Source organism: Onychostoma macrolepis, chromosome 13, assembly GCF_012432095.1.
Source record: "Onychostoma macrolepis isolate SWU-2019 chromosome 13, ASM1243209v1, whole genome shotgun sequence".
Classification (NCBI taxonomy): Eukaryota; Metazoa; Chordata; class Actinopteri; order Cypriniformes; family Cyprinidae; genus Onychostoma; species Onychostoma macrolepis.
This window is the reverse complement of record NC_081167.1, coordinates 779,928-800,000: the sequence shown is the minus strand read 5'-3', so window position 1 is coordinate 800,000 and position 20,073 is coordinate 779,928. Positions and strand designations below refer to the sequence as shown.

At 36.7% G+C, this 20,073-nt stretch overlaps 1 protein-coding gene across 4 annotated transcripts in view; it reads left to right on the top strand.

The window, feature by feature from the left end:
- heatr5b (HEAT repeat containing 5B) overlaps nt 1–20,073 on the top strand; it is a 69,201-nt gene that overhangs the window by 4,184 nt on the left and 44,944 nt on the right. For 3 of the 4 annotated variants that reach the window (XM_058795174.1, XM_058795172.1, XM_058795171.1), the window contains 10 exons: nt 1,607–1,715; nt 2,583–2,732; nt 3,223–3,394; nt 6,026–6,180; nt 10,393–10,642; nt 12,384–12,539; nt 15,821–16,071; nt 18,235–18,346; nt 19,727–19,879; nt 19,969–20,068. In XM_058795174.1, coding sequence (XP_058651157.1) covers nt 1,607–1,715; nt 2,583–2,732; nt 3,223–3,394; nt 6,026–6,180; nt 10,393–10,642; nt 12,384–12,539; nt 15,821–16,071; nt 18,235–18,346; nt 19,727–19,879; nt 19,969–20,068 — 1,608 coding nt within the window. The remainder of the gene's footprint in view (nt 1–1,606; nt 1,716–2,582; nt 2,733–3,222; nt 3,395–6,025; nt 6,181–10,392; nt 10,643–12,383; nt 12,540–15,820; nt 16,072–18,234; nt 18,347–19,726; nt 19,880–19,968; nt 20,069–20,073) is intronic. The other variant, XM_058795173.1, reaches the window with a different exon arrangement.

The following is a 20,073-nucleotide window of genomic DNA, read 5'->3' as shown; positions in this document are numbered from 1 at the left end:
TTAATACTTTTGACCCATCTATTTTCTTAATGCTTTAAAGGCTGAAATATGAAGTTTATCATTTTATAGAACTTTTTGTTTTTGTGAGAACTTGTATCTGAACTGTAAATCATGCTTTTTACAGTCATTTTACAGTTTAATATGTTACTATAGACATTGCTCTACGCCGCTCATATGGTATTCATTTTATTTGTGCAGGTCTTAAAAAGTTTTAAATTTGAGTTTAAAAATCCTACAGAAACCCTGTTTACAAAAGAAACAATGTCATTTGGCCCTAATGAACTTATGGTCACACTTTTACTCACAGAAGGTCAAAAAATACCAAACTTTTCCTCAGTTAAATGAATGTACAGTATTTGAGTTCAGTGATATTTTTAAATTAATATTTTGTTTTTGAGTGGCTTTTACAGTTCTTAATAATATTATGTGCCATTTGGTTACATTTTCTAATATTTTATTTTTTAGTTAATAGAGTATTTAAAGAGAAATGGTATATAAAATCCAATTTAGAGCCCTCTGTTGGCTGAAAAAAATCATATTCATATGTAATGATATAGTGTAACCATTAGATGGCTGTATAGCTCTCTGCATGAATGTAGGTTTAAATGCAGGAGTTTTTTCTCTTGTCTGTTATAATTACTTTTGCTTCTTGATAGTTTTGAGTTTAACCCCCTCTTTGCTATGCAAGTTTATTTTGTGCATTGTGGCTACTTGATCTTATTCAGTGTTACAGGTGCACCAGTTTATAATTGTGTGTGTGTGTGTGTGTGTGTGTGTGTGCATCTGTTATGCACACTTTTTAAAAAGGTTTAAGGCCAGTTCACACTGCACCGACAGACGCTGACAAACTGCGACAGATGCGTTCATCTGGTCTAGTCTGATCGGGGTGTTTCTCCTGTAGGCGGCCGTTGCTGTTGAAAGGCTCTTGTTTCTGCTGATTGAACGCGTTGAATTGGCATTCGTTGTTCTTGGAGCGTCTGAGAATTGATCTGTTTCAAGACCATATGTGACCCTGGAACACAAAACCGGTCATAAGGGTCAATTTTATGAAGTTGAGATTTATACATCATCTGAATAAATAATCTTTCCATTGATGTATGGTTTGTTGGACAATATTTGTCTGAGATGCAACTATTTGAAAATCTGGAATCTGAGGGTGCAAAAAAAATCAAAATATTGAGAAAATCACCTTTAAAGTTGTCCAAATGAAGTTCTTAGCAATGCATATTACTAATCAAAAATGAAGTGTTGAGAGATTTACGGTTGGAAATTTACAAAATATCTTCATGGAACATGATCTTTACTTAATATCCTAATGATTTTGGGCATAAAAGAGAAATGTATAATTTTGACTCATACAATGTATTGTTGGCTATTGCTACAAATATAGCTGTGCTGCTTATGACTGCTTCTGTGCTGCAGGGTCACAGATAGCCTGTTTGAATCATGTCCATTTTGTGAGTGTGTTCACATAGCAAGAGTAGCACAGAAATCACACACTTTATTTTTATTTTATTTTTTTTTCCGGTCAAAAGTGACTGGAGAGTACCAGGGGGTTGAGGTGTATTGGTGTGTGTGTGAGGTGTCCTGTGTTCTGTGCTCGCAGTGCGGCGGTGGCGTGTGTCGGGGCGTTTTATGAGCGGATGGGCCGAATGCTGGGCAGCTCTTTTCCTGAAACCATCAATAACCTCCTGAAAGCTCTGAAGAGTGCAGAGGTACAGACCTTTCACCTGCTTTTCACTCAAAAACAATGATTTTACAACTCCGTTCAGTTTAGCTAAAAAAACACATTTTCATTTCTCACCATTATGTTAGGTTTCCCATTTAAACGATAGCATTGTGTTAAACAGATTCTAAACAGTTTTGGCTCAACTCAGTATTTTCAAAAATAATATTTGATGCTTGTTCAGTTGAGAGTACATCAATTATTTTACTTGTGTAACTAGGAAGTGGATTTCCCCTTCCCATCATGCTTTGCACAGGGCTAGATAAGGAGAGTAAATGTTGGAATAAAATGTTATTTTATGCACTTTATATTAAGATGATAATATTGGGAGACTTGTTAATGTTTAATGCTCTTATATGTTTGTATTTAAAACAGTTTCTGGTATGTTAGTATTTTTTTGGGGTTACCGTTGTGTTTGAGGCCCTGCTAACATGAATAAAGTTGTTTTAATAAAGATAAAAAAACAACTACTTTGGGCATGCGTGCCATGGATGTAACAAAACCATCTTATGGCTAATTCCTAACGAGTTGGCTAATGCCTAAAGTTATGTAAATCCAATGTAACATTTCTTTTGAGTGTAGAAGGATTTCTGCCTAAATGTGTTTTCCAGTTAAATGTTTTCGTGGGAGTTCAACAAGCATAGAAATATTACTTCATAAATGTATCGTTTTCATTTAAACTTAATTAAATTGAGTTGGCACAACTCAATTACGTTTCATTGCATGTATTTGTTTTTTATGAGTTGGGGCTTCACATTTATAGGATGGAAATCCTGCCCTCAGTTAAACTGAGTTCATCCAGTGAATAATGTTTTTGAGTGGTTTGGTTTGTCAAGTTGCCGTGTGTTTGCTTCAGTCTCAGGGTCGAGGTGAGATCCTGCTCAGTCTGCAGAAAGTGCTCAGCGGTCTCGGTGGCGCGGCGGCCTCCTGCCACAGAGACATCTTCAAGAACGCCCGCTCAATGCTGACGGACAGATCCATGGCGGTGCGCTGTGCCGTCGCAAAGGTGAGACGGGGACGTTTTCAGTGCTTTCCAGTCTTGTGTCGTTTAGTCTGAACAGCACATCTAGTTCAAATAGTAGGATGTGTATATACACTCTTGGCACAATAATTATATATTTGCATTTCCTATTATTTATTATTAAATGTAATTGGGTCTATTTGTTGAACATTGCTGTCTTGTGTATTTTGCAGCTTTTTTATAAAGCAATAAGCCACAAGACACTGTGCATTATACGTAATATAACTTATGTTTGTTTGCTGGTTTTTATTGTATTTGTTATACTTGTATTTTTTTTTTTACCATGAAAATAGCCTAAGATGCTGACATGGCATTAAATAAATATACACTACTACTACTGTGCATTATACAGTGATTTTACCGTGGTCAAGCGTGGTAGGATTCAGCATTTGAGTGGTAGTGTATGCATGTTTATTAGAGCTGAATGTGAACTGGCCTGATGAATAATCGTGGTGATGATGATGTGATTGGCCAGTGTGTGTTAGAGCTGCAGAACGAGGCCGTGTTCATCTGGACCACTGAGCTGGAGAATGTGGCCACGCTGTGTTTTAAAGCTCTGGAAGGCTCTACGTACAGTGTGCGTGTGGCTGTATCCACGCTGCTGGGGACCGCCATGGCCACAGCGCTCATGCCCAAACAGGCCACAGGTCAGTTTGCAGATTTGTGTGTAAATGTTTTCATCAACCATGGCTAGGCAGGAAATAACACAATCATACTATTTTTGCAGTCTACATTGCAGAATATGCTTATTTGTGACCCTGGACCACAAAACCAGTCATAAGAATCAATTTTGTGAAATTGAGATTTTAAATAAGCTTTCCATTGATGATGTATGGTTTGTTGGACAATATTTGGCTGAGATACAACTATTTGAAAATCTGGAATCTGAGGGTGCAAAAAAATCTAAATATTGAGAAAATCGCCTTTTAAAGGTGCCATAGAATGGAAAACTGTATTTACCTTGGCGTAATTGAATAATAACAGCTCTGTACATGGAAATGACCGTGAGCTTCAAACACCATTGTTTCCTCGTTATGTAGATTTCGTGAATGCAAAAGATCACTGAAAAATAGGTGAATCAGAACATAACACCGACTGTGATGTAACAGTCGGGATCACTAATAGTTACACCCCCAACATTTGCATATACCCGCCCTTGTTCTGTGCCAGCCTCCAGCCGAACCATCAGACGTTCTGCAGGTATTGTGAAGAAACAAGTGCGGACAACAGCGAAAATGTTATGTTCCAGGCTGTGCAGGGATGGGTTGGTGTCTGTTTTCAGAAAGGCACGGAAAGCAAATAACCAGTTGTAATAATATAACGCGAGCCACTGAAGGGACATGGTTAGCTGCTTGCTAGCGGTAGACTGTTACATTACAGTACACAAGATTTCACTTACCACATAAACAGAGTAAGGAGAGATGACTGAGGATGATGGCGAATGATTTACAGATCCTAAGCACCACTGACAAGCATCTGATCTTGTAAAATGTGTGGCAAGTACTGCCACTCCATAGTATCAACAGAGTTCATGCGATCACAAATCTCGAAAGCGAAAGTGAAATTTTCGATCGTGCATTTGAAAGCAGTTTCAATGCCCCGCATATATTAATAGCGGCTCCCTGATGGCCTCATTTTATTTACAGTATAGTTACCCAATGATATAACTGCGAGAAAGTATTGAAATATATATTTTCCCTGTGTTTCCTTCCTGTGAGCTACTGAAATGAGCCGCACTGTGAAACAGCCAATCAGAGCAGAGCTCAACATTATTATTCATGACCCTTCCAAATAAGGTAATAACAGACCGTTTCATTCTAGGGAGAAATCCTAGGGTTGTAAATGGATATATAAAACCGTTTCTGGAGATATTTTGCCCTTACCTAAGCCACATACCTTCTATGTAGATATCAGAGAACAATTTAAAATATTGTATCAATGCATTCTATGGCACCTTTAAAGTTGTCCAAATGAAGTTCTTAGCAATGCATATTACTAATCAAAAATTAAGTTTTGATATATTTACGGTAGGAAATTTACAAAATATCTTCATGGAACATGATCTTTACTTAATATCCTAATGATTTTTGGCATAAAATAAAAATGTATAATTTTGACCCATAAATATACCTGTGCTGCTTATGACTGCTTCTGTGCTCCAGGGACACAATTCTGTATGCAAGGTGTAACTGGAGTGCTGTACAGTTTACAACCAGGGCATGCTGCGCAAAACTGTATCCCATAATTTAATGCTTTATCTCATTATTTTATCTGATGGATGGAAGAAAATACATTTGTACAAAAAATTGGATTAAAAAATGTGGATGCCACTTGCTAAACTAAACATGCAAAACTCTCAGATCATGTAAGTACAGTGTAGCATGATACTTCATCGATGTTTGTTGCTGCACATTACATTACAAAAAGTAGGCATGTATACTTCTGGGGCCAGCTGTTCAGAAAGTTTAATCTGGATCAGAATGATCTGGGTTTGGAAATCCCATGTTTTGCTATCCAGGATCAGGTAACCCATCTCACTTTTGTGCAGGTTTTTCAAAGCAAAATCGGATTGGATCACCCCGATCCAGATACACACTTTTCCAGATTTCCAAATCTGGATTCCTAGTGCTCTACGGAGCCCCTAAAGGGACATGCTGATGCAGGAAAAAAAAATAAATCCCAATGTTTTGCATTCTAGTTTTGCATTGCATTTACACAAATAACTACTTCTGACTGCTCCCTCTCTGATGATTGTGCCAATGTCATTTACGATGATTGATTTAAAAAAACAACAACTTTAAATGAAACCTAATAATTTTGTTTGATACTGACAGCTGTGGGAATATATTACATGTTACAAATATTGTATTTTTTGGACCAGTTTTAAAGTTTTATTACTTATTACTTATTTTTTATTACTTATTTTAGTAATACGTATTTTTTGGATCAAAAGTTTCCAATCTTACTAAAACGTTTTGAACAACACAAACAGGATTTAATCCAGATCAAAACCAAGATTAGATTTTGTAATCTAATCCGAATTCAGAATCTTTTTTTTTTTTCTTTTGAACAACCCATTTTCAAGATTTGATCCAATCCGATGACCAAAATCTGATCTGATCACTTTTGAATGACTATTCAGCGCACAGCCAGTATCTGCATGCAGATGATCCCAGTCAACTGTAATTACTGTGTTAGCTGGAGACAAAAGGTTAATAGTGTTTTCTAGTGAGATCTACACAGAAATCTCAGTGTTGTGTCTGTTTGCTGCGTGTCAGTCATGCGTCAGAACGTGAAGCGGGCGACTCTAGAGGAGGTTCTGGAGCTGATGGCCACAGGCTTCCTGCGAGGAGGCTCTGGCTTCCTGAAGAGCGGAGGAGAGATGCTGAAAGGAGCGTCAGTCAGCAGAGAGGTGCGGGTCGGCGTCACTCAGGTGAGACCGGAAACAATCGCTCCGACCTCTGAAACTCATGACAAGTGCTTAAAATTCAGTCTGATAAACCATGACTTTGATTAGAGGTCGACCGGTAGTGGATTTTACTGATAGCTAGGTTGGACCACACTGGCCGATATGATAGTGCTTTACTATTTTTAAAACGGTACTCAACCATACTTTGTAAGTGAATAAAAATATTAATATTGATTTATTATATTGATCATTAAAGTTAGTTCATATTTTAATAACTAATGTTAACAGAAGAAACTTGAAAATGTAAAATGTATTAGTGATATAAATGTTGAAATTAACTCCCTCTAACAAGGAACGATACTTTATACAGCTTTCATTAATCTAGGGATGCACGATATTGGATTTTTGCCGATATCCGATATGCCGTTATTTTTCGACTCATTTTGGCCGATAGCCGATATATTTCCTTTTGTTTGAAAACAACACCAAGTCTCTCCTGTGCAGAAATTATAAGCAAATAATATAACAATAATATTGTTAGAATTAAATAAACAATAATGAGGTTCTTTTATAATGACAGTCAGTGTTGGGTGCAAGTAGTTACTAAGTAATTAGTTACTGTAAAGTAAGGGATTAGTCTTATTTTTTCTGTAATTAGTTACTACTTATGTAATTGAACTTAATACTGTGTATATACTGTAGAACATTTATACACAATACAGTACAATAGTGGATTTAACATCAAAATTTAAAGTGTCCAGTTCTCACTATTAACTTGTTGGTTATTAGCATGAATATTACTGGGATATTGGCTGTTTATTATTACTTAAAAAACACATATTAATGTCTAATTCTGCAAGACCTTATTCTAAATCCTTAATCCCACACAATTCAACTTTACAACTAATTTACTAAGTATTAATAAGCAGTAATTATGAGTATATTGAGACAAAAGTCATAGTTAATAGTTAGTTAATAGTGAGAATATGACCCTAATCTAAAGTGTGGCCAGAATAATTGATGTAGTTATCTATTATTTATTTGAAGGCATTAAAAGAACCATTTCATGTCTGTCCTTGTATCATTCATTAACTTTGATATAGGATTTAGAAAGTAATTATAAGTAATTAAATACTTTTTGGAGAGAGTAATTTGTACAGTAATCTAATTACACTGTTGAAGATGTAATTAGTAACTAGTACTTAATTACTCTTTTAGAGTAACTTGCCCAACACCGATGACGGTACACTGAAGATTTGAAAATAACTATAAATAAACTATTCAATTGCTGCATTTTTTTTTTTTTTCCCCCAGAAAGATGCAGTAGTAACCTTAACATTTTATTTTAAAATTCAATCTTTTAGAGTTCATAATTTGTTTTAAAAATATAATATATTACACATTAATGATATATTAGTATCAGTGTATATATAAAATTATTGAATTTAAGTCATGTTTGTTCTTTTTTTTTTTTTTTTTTTTTTGTTCATGTAAACTATAGCTTTTTACCTTTAAATCATAACATACTCATGATTTTATGGCATAAATTACGGCTTCATTTAATCAGAAACACAGTCTAAATGTTATTTGTGTATTTTACTTTCATTTTAATAGAAGTAGGCCAGCAGCACCCCCTACAGATTAAACCTCCTTACCGAACGGGCATTAGGACCCGGGGGAGGCTGTTGCTGCACGTGCTATTACTGTTTATGCACCGAACGCTTACATGCTTTCACAGATTAAATACAGTGAATCTAATCATCATTCACACAAAACTTTGCTTCAAGAATGAGCCACACTGCTGACGTGATCTAATCGCTACACACCCTGAGCACATGAGAGTAATGTATTCCTCTTATCTGCAAGACATATCGGCATAATTTCGGGCAGATGCTGATATTTACATTTAAAGCCATTATCGGCCGATTCCGATAATATTGTGCATCCCTAAATCTTAATGTTACAAATGGACTTTAAAGTGCTACCATTTAATTTCAACAGTCATGTTTAAAGATGGCCATCTATAAATATCTACACAAAGGCCATAGCATTGACATTACATTCATATGGATATTGTATGCATACTCTCACACTTTATTTGCTTCCATTTTAGAACACTTGTGATTATCTAATCAAAATAACAAAATATGCTAGTCATACACCGGGCAAAAGCGCAGCGCTGCATCTCTAGGACTTACTCACAGGTATCACACACATCACACACACCGGGCACATTGCGTTCAACTCGAGCGGCAGTTCATTTAACCACCAAACAGGCAAAAGTTACCTTCAAGAATGAACAGTGGCATAGATGAGTTCGAAGTTCTTTAAATAAACAGAGCAAATGGAAAGAGAAAGCGCAATCTGTATTATAACTCTCTATATGAAGCATACAGACTTTATTAGAGCCACAGAAAGACAAACGTTTCACTGACAAATACACAATTTTACAGCCTAGCGTGAAGTCTTTATGTACCTTAATAACGATTTGGCACAAATATAATATGTGAATGGCGCTCTGTGGCGTGGCAGGATTTTCTGTCGGCTGCATCCTAATCCACTTCTGAAGTTTTCCGGTCTGTGCAGTGCACAGTGTCACGTGTCAAAACAAACAGCACGAGGTGTCAGTGATTCGCCTCTAGAGGCCGCTCTTGCTCTGTATAGTGACAGCAGACCCTTCTCAGCAACGGATGCAACCCAGAAAACTATCGGCATGGATTTTTATCGGCCGATAACCGATAGTTCCAGCAATTAGTGTTGTCACGATACCAAAATTGTGACTTTGATATGATACCTGACTAAAATATCTCTGTACTAATACTGAACTGATACTATGACGCAAATGTAGAACAACAGGAAAAGTAATTGAATAATAGATGGTCCAAATGGGGATCATAGTTATTTTATATATTAAAAAAAAAAGCATTTCATCCCCCTTTAAAAAAAAGTGCCACTACACAGGACTATGGTGAGCAACTACCGAGCCTACAGGTATGTAGAGATCTTTGCTACATTGGTAAGTTAACTAAAAGGATAAAGCCAAATCTTATTTCATGATATAGTAATTGTATTTCACAATAACGATTTATATCATGAGAGAGTCATTTTTGTTAGTTTATCGTTGTTATTAGCAATAGGAACATAGATGCAAGTAATAAACTAAAGGACAAATACAATTAAACAAAGACACAAATTAAATAAATGGTGCCCTATGAAATCTGTTTTATTTTTTCCCTAATTTCAAATTAAATTTTTCTAGACTATTTTAATGGTTACATTTTTTAAAAACTATCAAAAGCGTGTCTAATTAATTGAAGTCATGAAACTTTTAAAGCACTATGAAATTTGAAATAATTTTTCTGTGAATCTGTGTTTTCCATTTAATTTTCTGGATAATTCATAAAGGATAATTAGATTTGATGATGAATTAATTTATTATAGACTTATTTATTTCTCTCTATTTTTTTTTTATTTTTGCACATTTCTGGTAAATAAATTATGGTAAATAATTTTTCTTGTAAATATTCCTTAAATATTGTTTTAATATTTTATTATTATTAGTAGTAGTATTATCATTACATTAATATATTTGTCAAGTTAAACCAAACTTTTATTTTGACGGGTTGCTCTGAAACCTTTAAGTTTGTTTGTATATGAAATTACGATAGTTTTACTCAAATGAAACGGTAAAATGCTGAAGTGTCTCTCACAGCAGTTCTAGAGATCATGTTCATGTGTTCTTGTACTCATATTGAGGTGGCAGAGGCTGAAAACACTGTAAGCGTCACGCGCTCTTCAGTATGTGTGTAGTAAATTAAATCGCGCGTCATTCATTCACACAGAGACACGCACAGCATGCAAGTTTCATATTTAAATAGTATTTTGCAGCTTAATGTTCACAGACACTAGTCCATTGCGTTAAGTGTACTGACCTACTTTTAATCTATTCATCCCTGTGTTTTACTCAGGAAATATGGCTCTTGTTAAAATGCATTCTTAAAGTATTAGTACTAGTAAAATGCAGAATCGTACTGTTTTTAAAAGCAGGGTATTGCGATACAGTTTTAGTACCGATATATCGTGCAGCACTACCAGCAATCAACTATAGGTGCCGATTAATCGGCAAAACTGATACATCGGTCGACCTCTAATTTTGCTTTCATTAACTGTAAAGCAACAGGAGCTGTTTCAGTGGAGGTTATGTTGACTATGGTTTGCTCATGTCTCTCTGCACAGGCGTACGTTGTGTTCGTCACCACTCTGGGCGGGCAGTGGTTGGAGCGTAATTTTGCAGTGTTTTTATCTCACCTGCTGGAGCTGGTGGCTCATCCGCGGGCCACGCAGACTCACGTGGAGGCTGTGTATTCACGCCGCTGCGTGTCCTTCGCCTTGCGGGCGACGCTGGGCGGTCTGCTGGGCGAGAAAGCTCAAATAGCTGCTGCAAAGGAGATCTGCCTGGCCATCAGCAAACAGATGAGAGCCGTGGGTAAGATGGAGATCTCAGTCAATACTCATCCATGTGTCTGAAATCTGCATTTGAGCTACGTTGTCATTATCTGATGAAGGTCTAGATTCAGGTTCAACATACACTATTTCCTTCCTTTGCTGTAACACATTCACATTTTCCTTGGATACAGTAGGAAATTTGTTCAAAAACTATTTGAAGGTCATTGAAGACGGTCAGTCTCTGGTCACATGACAGATTTTTATTTTTCATGCAAGTGTGGATTCGTTTGAATTTCAGATACTATGTTTGGTTACACTTTATTTTAAGGTGTCTTTTGTTACAGTGTAATTATACATTTGAGTACTGAGTAATATTAATTACACTACCAGTCAAAAGTTTTTGAACAGTAAGATTTTTAATGTTTTTTCTTCTTAAAAAATTCTCTTCTGCTCACTAAGCCTGCATTAATGTGATCCAAACTACAGCAAAAGCAGTAATATTGTGAAATATTTTTACTACTTAGAATAACTTCTTTCTATGTGAATGTGTTAAACTGTAATTTATTTCTGTGATGCGCAGCTGTATTTTCAGCATCATTACTGCAGTCTTCAGTGTCACATGATCTTCAGAAATCATTCTAATATGCTGCTCAAGAAATATTTCTGATTATTATCAATATTTAAAACAGTTGAGTACATTTTTTTTTCAGGATTCTTTGATGAATGGAAAGATCCAAAGATCAGCATTTATCTGAAAAAAAGAAGCAGCTTTTTTAACATTATACACTGTACCATTCAAAAGCATGGAGTCAGTATAGTTTTATCTTATTTATTTTTTTATGGGGAAATAAATTATAGAAATTAATAATTTTCTTTAGCAAGGATGCGTTAAATTGATCAAAAGTGATAAAGACATAGTTACAAAAGATTTATATTTCAGATAAATAAATCTAGATAAATCTTCTGAACTTTCTATTCATCAAAGACACTTGAAAAAATTCTACTCTGCTGTTTTCAATAATAATAATACTAATAATGTTTTTTGAGCAGTAAATAAGAATATTAGAATGATTTCTGAAGGATCATGTGACTGGAGTAATTCAGCTTTGAAGTCACAGGAATAAATTACATTTTAAAATACATTCAAATAGAAAACAGTTATTTAAATAGTAAAAATATTTCTGAATTTGACTGTTTTTGCCTTACGTTGAATCAAATAAATGCAGGCTTGATGAGCAGAAGAGAATTCTTTAAAAACATTAAAATCTTACTGTTCAAAAACTTTTGATTGGTAGTGTAACTACATGTACTTACTAGGGTTAGGATTGGGGTTTGGTTAAGGGTTACTTGCATGCAGTTATGCATAATTAATTATGTTGTTAATAGTAAGTACATGTAACGTGTAACAAGGACACCTTAAAATAAAGTTTTACCCTGTGTTTTTAATAGTTGTGAAGAGATCTACATGCTCTTTAGTTGTAGAGAATCAAATAAATCTGATTTAAAGACCGCAAACGGTGTTCTCATGGCAGTGTGTCGTCTCTCTCTCGTTCTCGTGTTCTCTCTCTCTCTCTCTCTCTCTCTCTCTCTCTCTCTCTCTCTCTCTCTCTCTCTCTCTCTCTCTCTCTCTCTCTCGCCCTCTCTCGCCCTCTCTCTCTCTCTCTCTCTCTCTCTCTCTCTCTCTCTCTCTCTCTCTCTCTCTCGCCCTCTCTCGCCCTCCCTCGCCCTCCCTCGCCCTCCTTCTCCCTCTCTCCCTCTCTCTCTCTCTGTCTCTCACACAGAGGCTGTAGTGAATGACCCCAGCAGTGAGGGCCGGGCCGGAGCCGCAGACGTGTCGGCCAGCCAGCATGTGATGGTGTGTGCTCTGAAAGAGCTGGGCAGTTTGGTCCAGAGTCTGAGCGCTACAGCTTCCCCTCTGATCCAGGAGCCGTCTGTCGGTAGGAAAGTGCACTTAACCACACTGTGTTGCATTTAAAAAAAACAGCTTGCTCAAGCTGGACAAAATTATAAATATCGGCCACAACTGTCTCAGTCACTAATAGAAATGTTGATGTGAACACCAACAAAGGACTGCATGTCTCTCAAAACCAGACGTAGTCTTGTATATCCACATATAACCATGAAATGAAAATTATATTAAATTTAAATTACCATAAACACTTCTGTCCCTCTACTGAAAGTACAATTTACCAAAACTTTCACACAGCAAGAAGTTCATATACCCTCGGTTTAACAGACAAGGCTTAAGTCTAGTCCCAGATTAAAACGCAAGTCTGAGCTGTTTCAGATGAAAGAAACTTGCACTGACTTATCCTTAAATATATCAGTGCCTTTGTTTTGTCTCACGATGGACACTAGTGATATTTATTTTTTCTAAGGCACGTTTATAAAACTTACTTAAATGACCTAATTGAACTATGGGCTAATCCTGGTTTAGTCTAAGCCCTGTCTGTGAGTCAAGCAGCTTAATCCAAGTCTTCTGAGGAGACATCATTGCTTTGTTTGATAAACATACTTAATTTTATTCCTATATAAACTGATTAAAACACACAAATATAGAGCACATTAAATACGGTCAACAGAAGCTCAATCATGCTTGCTTGATGCAAAAGAACAAACCTCATCGGTTCATGTGCAACATAAATCTCATTCATTGGTTCTCCTGTGTTTACTATATTCAAAGTGCTTTATGTACGTGCATTGTTTATTTATTCTCAAAAAATTATTTTCATATTAGTTGTATTAAAAATGAATAATGCATAGACTAAACATTACTTTAAATATACATAGTTATGTTACATAGCAATCTGATAGTTACACAGTAAAAATATGCGCTTTTACATAGATTCACAGTAATTGGCCACATTTTCTTAGTAGCTTGTAATGTAGCTTCTAAATCAGAAGGGTAGCTTGTCTGTAGTTTTAAGTGCTTAAAATGAAATGTTATCGGTCGACCGATAGTGGATTTTACCGATAGCTAGGTTGGACCACACTGGCCGATACCGATTAATCAACCGATAGTTTTCAAAATGGATACTGAAAGAAAGCTAGTGCTTTACTATTTTAAAAAAAAATAAAATAAAAAAAAGCAGTAACCGTACTGAACCATACATTGTAAATGAATAAAAATATTAATATTATTTACTATATTGATCATTAGAGTTATTTCATAGTTTGCTAATGTTAAAAGAAGAAACTTTAAAATTTAAAAAATGTAGCGTATTAGTTGCTAATAGTGAATGTTGAAATGAAAACACTCTAACAAGGAACAAACAGTTTTCATTAATGCTACGAATGGACTCTTATTGTTAAGTGCTACCATTTAATTTCAACAGTCATACTTAAAGATGGCCATCTGTAAACATCTACACAAGGCCATAGCATTAAAATTACATGCATATTGATATTGTATGTGTACTCACACACTTATGCTTCTATTTTTTAACACTTGATAATTCTCTTATAAAAAAAAAAAAAGTCAGTCACACACCGGGCAAAAGCGCAGCGCTGCGTCTAGGAGAACTCGGAGGTATCACACACACACACACACACACACACACACACACCAGACGCTTTGCGTTCAGTTCAAGTGGAGGTCTAAAACAATTTATTTAATCACCAAACGGACATAAGTTTGCTTCAAGAATGAGCATAAATGAGTTTGAAGTTCGGTGTTTAAAAAAACAGCAATTGGAAAGAGAAATCACGATCTATTACAGCTCTATATGAAGCATAGACTTTATTAGAGCCACAGAAAGACAAACGTTTTGCTGAAAAATGCACAATACATAATTTATAGCCTAGGGTGAAGTCATTATGTACATTCACAACGATTTGGGACAAATATAATGTCATTTAATAGAAAACTATGTGAATGGCGCTCTGTTCCGCGGCAGGCTTTTCTGTCGGCTGTATTTAAATGCACGTCTGGAGTTTCCCGCTCTGTGCAGCGCAGTGTCACGTGTCAAAATAAACAACACGTGCTGTCAGTGATTTCCGCCTCTAGAGGCCGCTCTCGTACTGTATAATGCCAGCGGACCCTTCTCAGCCACTCCAGCAACGGTTGCAAACCGGAAAACTATCGGCATGGATTTTTGCCGATAACCGATAGTTGCGGCAATCAACTATCGGTGCCGATGAATCGGTCGACCTCTAATTTATATATAATCATTTTCACATTTAAATATTACACTTATTTGAAGGAACAGTTTGCCCAAAAATGAAGGTTCTGTCATCATTTACTTGCCATCATGTCGTTAAGACTGTCATTAATTTTCAAGACACAAATGAAGATATTTTTAATGAAACCTGAGAGATTGTCTTCCCTCCATTGAAAGTCCATTCCACCAAACGTTTGAATCAAGCAGCTTAATCCAAGTCTTCTGAAGAGAGGCAGTGAGACACTTCATGATGAACAGATTAAGCTTTTATTCACATGTAAGTGTGCTGCTGAGCACATGAAATATGGTAAAGCAAAGTTCAAATGTGTGTGCTTGACATGCGAAAACTAATAAGCACTGTTCTCTCGTGTCTTTTGAGCTTCTGTTTACCATATTTGATGTGGATTTCTTTGACAATCTCTTTATGAACTTTTTGAAGCTTTTAGAGAGATGGACTTTAAATGGAGGGACAAAAATCTCTCTTCATTTAAAAATATCATTTGTGACTCTGGACCACAAAACCAGTCATAAGGGTCAATTTTTTGAAATATTTACATCATCTGAGATTTTACATCATGAGATGTATACAACATCTGGACGCTGAATAAATAATCTCTCCATTGATGTATGGTTTGTTGGACAATATTTGTCTGAGATACAACTATTTGAAAATCTGGAATCTGAGGGTGCAAAAAAATCTAAATATTGAGAAAATCATCTTTAAAGTTGTTCAAATTAAGTTCTTAGCAATGCATATTACTAATCAATAATTAAGTTTTGATATATTTACGGTAGGAAATTTACAAAATATCTTCATGGAACATGATTTTTGGCATAAAAGAAAATCTATAATTTTGACTCATACAATGTATTGCTGGCTATTGCTACAAATATAGCTGTGCTGCTTATGACTGCTTCTGTGCTGCAGGCTCACAATTGTGTTTCAAGGTAAGCAAAGGTCTTCCGGATGTGCACTGATATGCAGATGGTGAATCACTTGAGCTCATTGGTGCCTGCAGCTTTGTCACTCTCTGGAGGTGTTGTGCTTGTGTTGTCAGGTCTGTTGGAGACGGTCACGTCAGTGCTGCTGCACCCGAGCATGGCTGCGCGTCTGGCTGCGGCCTGGTGTCTGCGCTGCGTCGCTGTGGCTCTGCCGTACCAGCTCACGCCTCTCCTGGAGCGCTGCGCCGAGTGCATCAACAACCTGAAGAACTCTCCCGAGGCTGTGAGCGGCTACAGCTTCGCCATGGCTGCTCTGCTGGGGGGCGTGCATCAGTGTCCTCTGGGCATCCCACACTCCAAGGGCAAGGTCTGACTACAGCATGACAGTGGCACACTACACAGACTATAACAAAGGCTGCATAATCAATGTTGCTTTGTGGCTTGCAGATTTAACGAATTGCAAAGGTTGTGATTTGATTAAGTAAATACAGTCAGATACAGTGAGATTTTGTATTTTTTTACTAGTGGATGCAGGACACTATAGTTCATTTATGCAAGTTAAACAAAAGAAAAAGAAAAGCTTACAGCGGTGCGAGTCGTGACTGTAGCCTGATGGGAACAAACTTCCTCTGTAAGTGATTTTAAAACGTAAGACAGTACCCAGATTTGATGACTACAATACGATTTCACTTCTACTGATAATGACATTTTGTTAGGCTACTGTGAGATGGGTAGCCTAATTGTTATATACATCAGATGGGCTACCTGTTGTTTGTATGGTATATCAAAAAGTTTATTTTTTTAAATGTAGTTGTTGGTACATTTTACCAGTATTTACCATGCATTCAAAACAAAAATTAAAATAGGAATAAATATGCAATATGAAAATATTTTAAGAAGAGAAATAAATATAAATATAAATAAATAAATGTGTATATATTCATCTACACACTTGCAGCTCATCATACCTATTTATGCTTCTTAGAAATACTATATTGTGAGCTGCATGTGTGTAAATGAACACAGTGCCACATACACAGCAGTCACAAGTCTTTACATTTCAAGTCTATTTATTGAAATTTCGAAGCAATAGACCATTTTATTTGCATTAAACAACATGCAATATAATACAATAATTTAACAAATTCATGTCCTTTATTCATTAAAATGCATTATTTCAAAATAAGGCATATGATCACATAATAGTCATTACAAGTCTAATTTCAGGTAAAACCTGAAAACCAAAGAAAGAAAACATCTATATTTTTAGGTAATACACAATATTACATCTCTTTTGTTAAATAGTAATGCGTCACACATTTGCGCATAATAATGTCGTAAATGAGTCCTACCTGTCGTGACATTCCAAGCTCTGCCTTCTCTTAAACAAAATTACATTTTTATTAGGGTAAAATCTACATGTAGTTCCCAACGAAGGTATTGTAAAACATGTTGAAGATCAGCAAACAGGTTGTTGATTCATTAATTCATAAGCTATTTCGTCACAAAAGCTGTTTATTCAGTGTAGTGAAGCCTCTCCTCCATTGACATCCGTTAGAAAAAATGGCGTCTGGTCTCCTTCCATGTGCTGCAGCGTTAGCATTAGCCGTTATGCTTTTTTGGCTAAAGGTTGCAGGCTTGCCTTTCAGTGGCTTTGCTAGAAACTTCCATGCAAGTGTGTTAGAGCTAAACTCTGGAGGACTTAGGCCCTCCAGGAGCAGGATTGGACTCCCCTGCTTTAAAGCTACAGTAATAGACCAATTTGGAGTATACGTCACTTGCAGCTGCGCACACATTGTGGTGGCAGAAAAACACTGGTAACAAGTGGAGGGAAATGGGTAAAATCATAAATATTTAAAATCTTGGGTAAACTACAGAAGAGTCAAGTTTTAAATAGGAAAAATATCGAAACTTTGGTCATTTTTGAGCGAGATGCTAACGGTCTAATCAGATTCAATGATCTACGCTAAGCTACGCTAAAAGTGCTACCGCCAGACCCGGAGATCAGCTGAATGGATTCGAAAACGGTAAAACTCAACTGTCTAACTCTTGGGGAGTTGGAAAATGAGCCTATTTTCAAAAATAGTGCCGTGTTCCTTTAACTCAAAAATAGCGAATTTGTCAATTCTGAGGAAAAAAGGCAGAAGGGATTATAAACTCATATTCTGAGCCCAGGGGAAAAGAGAGAATGAATTGTTTTTCCTTATCAGAATTGTAAGAGATAATTGAAATATGAACTTAAATTTACCTTTTTTTAAAAAAAAAAACATTCCATAGACTGCTACTTGAAAACTCATTTTCTGCCACCAGATAGGCTCCGCCCACAAAGAAAATGTCATCACTGTTTGCAAACACCGACTTGGTCTATAGAAGCCAGTTTTATCAGAGGTTTCACAAAAAGGCTAAAAAATGGTCTCGGAAAAACTAAATCACTGCAGAAACTCTAGCTACTATTGCAGATCTGTGGAGAGCGACAGCTGTGCTGCTGCTGTCAGATTGCTGTGGTGTAATTGAGCTGAATGTGTTTCAGATGGTGGTGAGTATAGCGGAAGATCTGCTGCGCTCCGCAGCCCAGAACAGCCGTCTGTCTCTGCAGCGCACTCAAGCGGGCTGGCTGCTGTTAGGAGCCCTCATGACCTTAGGTGAGTCCGTCCTAAACTAGGACACCTGAACCAGGGCTATCACTAACCATTGTTTTGGTAAATGAGTAATCTGTTGATTATTCTGACGGTTAATCGGATAATTATAATTCACTTTTTTGTGCAAAGAATAGCTTTTAAAATTACTTAAAATACGTACATAATTGCAATTAGTCAATAATAATTACTTCAAATAAAGTATCAAATGCAAATAATCATATGGTTTTATTGAACAAAACTTCTAAAATACATAGGCCCGGTTTAGCCAGGATTAGGCCATTGTTCAATTAGGAAATTTAAGTAATTTTTATTAGAAAATTACTCATGCCTTAGAAGAAACATTACTGGTGTGCATCTCAAGACAAAACAAAGGCTCAGTTAAAACAGCTCAGACTTGCACTTTAGTCTGGGACTAGGCTTAAGCCTTGTCTGTGAAACCGGGGGATAATGTATTATAAACAATAAAGCTAATGCAGATTACGCTTTAACTCATGCGCCAATGGCCTGGCGATTGTTTTACAGTTTACTGCATGATCTAATCCTTGTTTAATATTGACCAAACAATATTTGATTCAAATGTCCACTTAATCTTTAATATTTAGCCATTTCTTTATGACAGAAATCCTATAGCTTCTATCATTTCTTGAATATGTGAACATCAGATGAACAGTTAGCGCAGAGTTCCCCAAATCCTTCCTTGGAGGACCAATCTGCTGCAGAGTTTAGCTCCAACCTACCTGTGATTTTCTAATGATCTTGAAGACTCTGATGAGCATGCTCAGGTGTGTTTGATTAGGGTGACAGCTAAACTCTGCAGGAGTGGGCCAGATTTGAGGATGTCCTGAGTTAGCATATTGAGAAAGATATTGATGTATTCTCCTGTGTTTGCGTAGGTTTATAAATGATTTACCTCACAAATCTGACGAAATGACGCATCTTGCGTTCCCAGATGAACGTTATAATAAACCCAAGCTCACAACAACATGCAGAGATGAACTTTGAGACGCTCCACACATGTAAATGATAAGAGTTTGTGCGGAGCAGCGTTTACTGTGAACAGAGCCGCTCTGACACGCACGCATGTTAATAATTAAAGCACATATATTAAACCTGCACCGCATATATTTAATAGAATCTTACCGTTTGTAAATTCACAATAGCATTATGCTTTTATTATGATTTTTAAATGGGTTTAATATATCATGCAGCCTTGGAAAATGGTCTAATAATGCGTTTCATGGATCCTTGTCCATGGAATGCACCACTTCCGTATTTAGCGGATTACTCGACTTGGGCAAAATGAAATCGAGGATTTTTTAGAGTAGAATGGAGGAATCTTTGCAGCCCTGACCTGAACACAAGAACCTGTGGTCATCCTCTCAGGACCGTCTTTAGTGCGCTACCACCTGCCGAAGATGCTGCTGCTGTGGCGTAACGTGTTTCCTCGCTCTCAGAAGGAGCTGGAGGCCGAGAAGGCCAGAGGAGACTCCTTCAGCTGGCAGGTGATGCTGGAGGGTCGCGCCGGCGCTCTGTGTGGTAAAACACCTCAAATCATCCCTCCATCACCTTCTCTGCTGTGTTTTCAATATGCATGGTGAAAAACTCTTATTGCTTGTTCCTCGCAGCCATGCGCAGTTTCGTGGCTCATTGTCCAGAGCTGCTGACGGAGGACGTGATCCGCAGACTGATGACGCCCATCGAGTGTGCCATGACCATGATGTCTCAGTGAG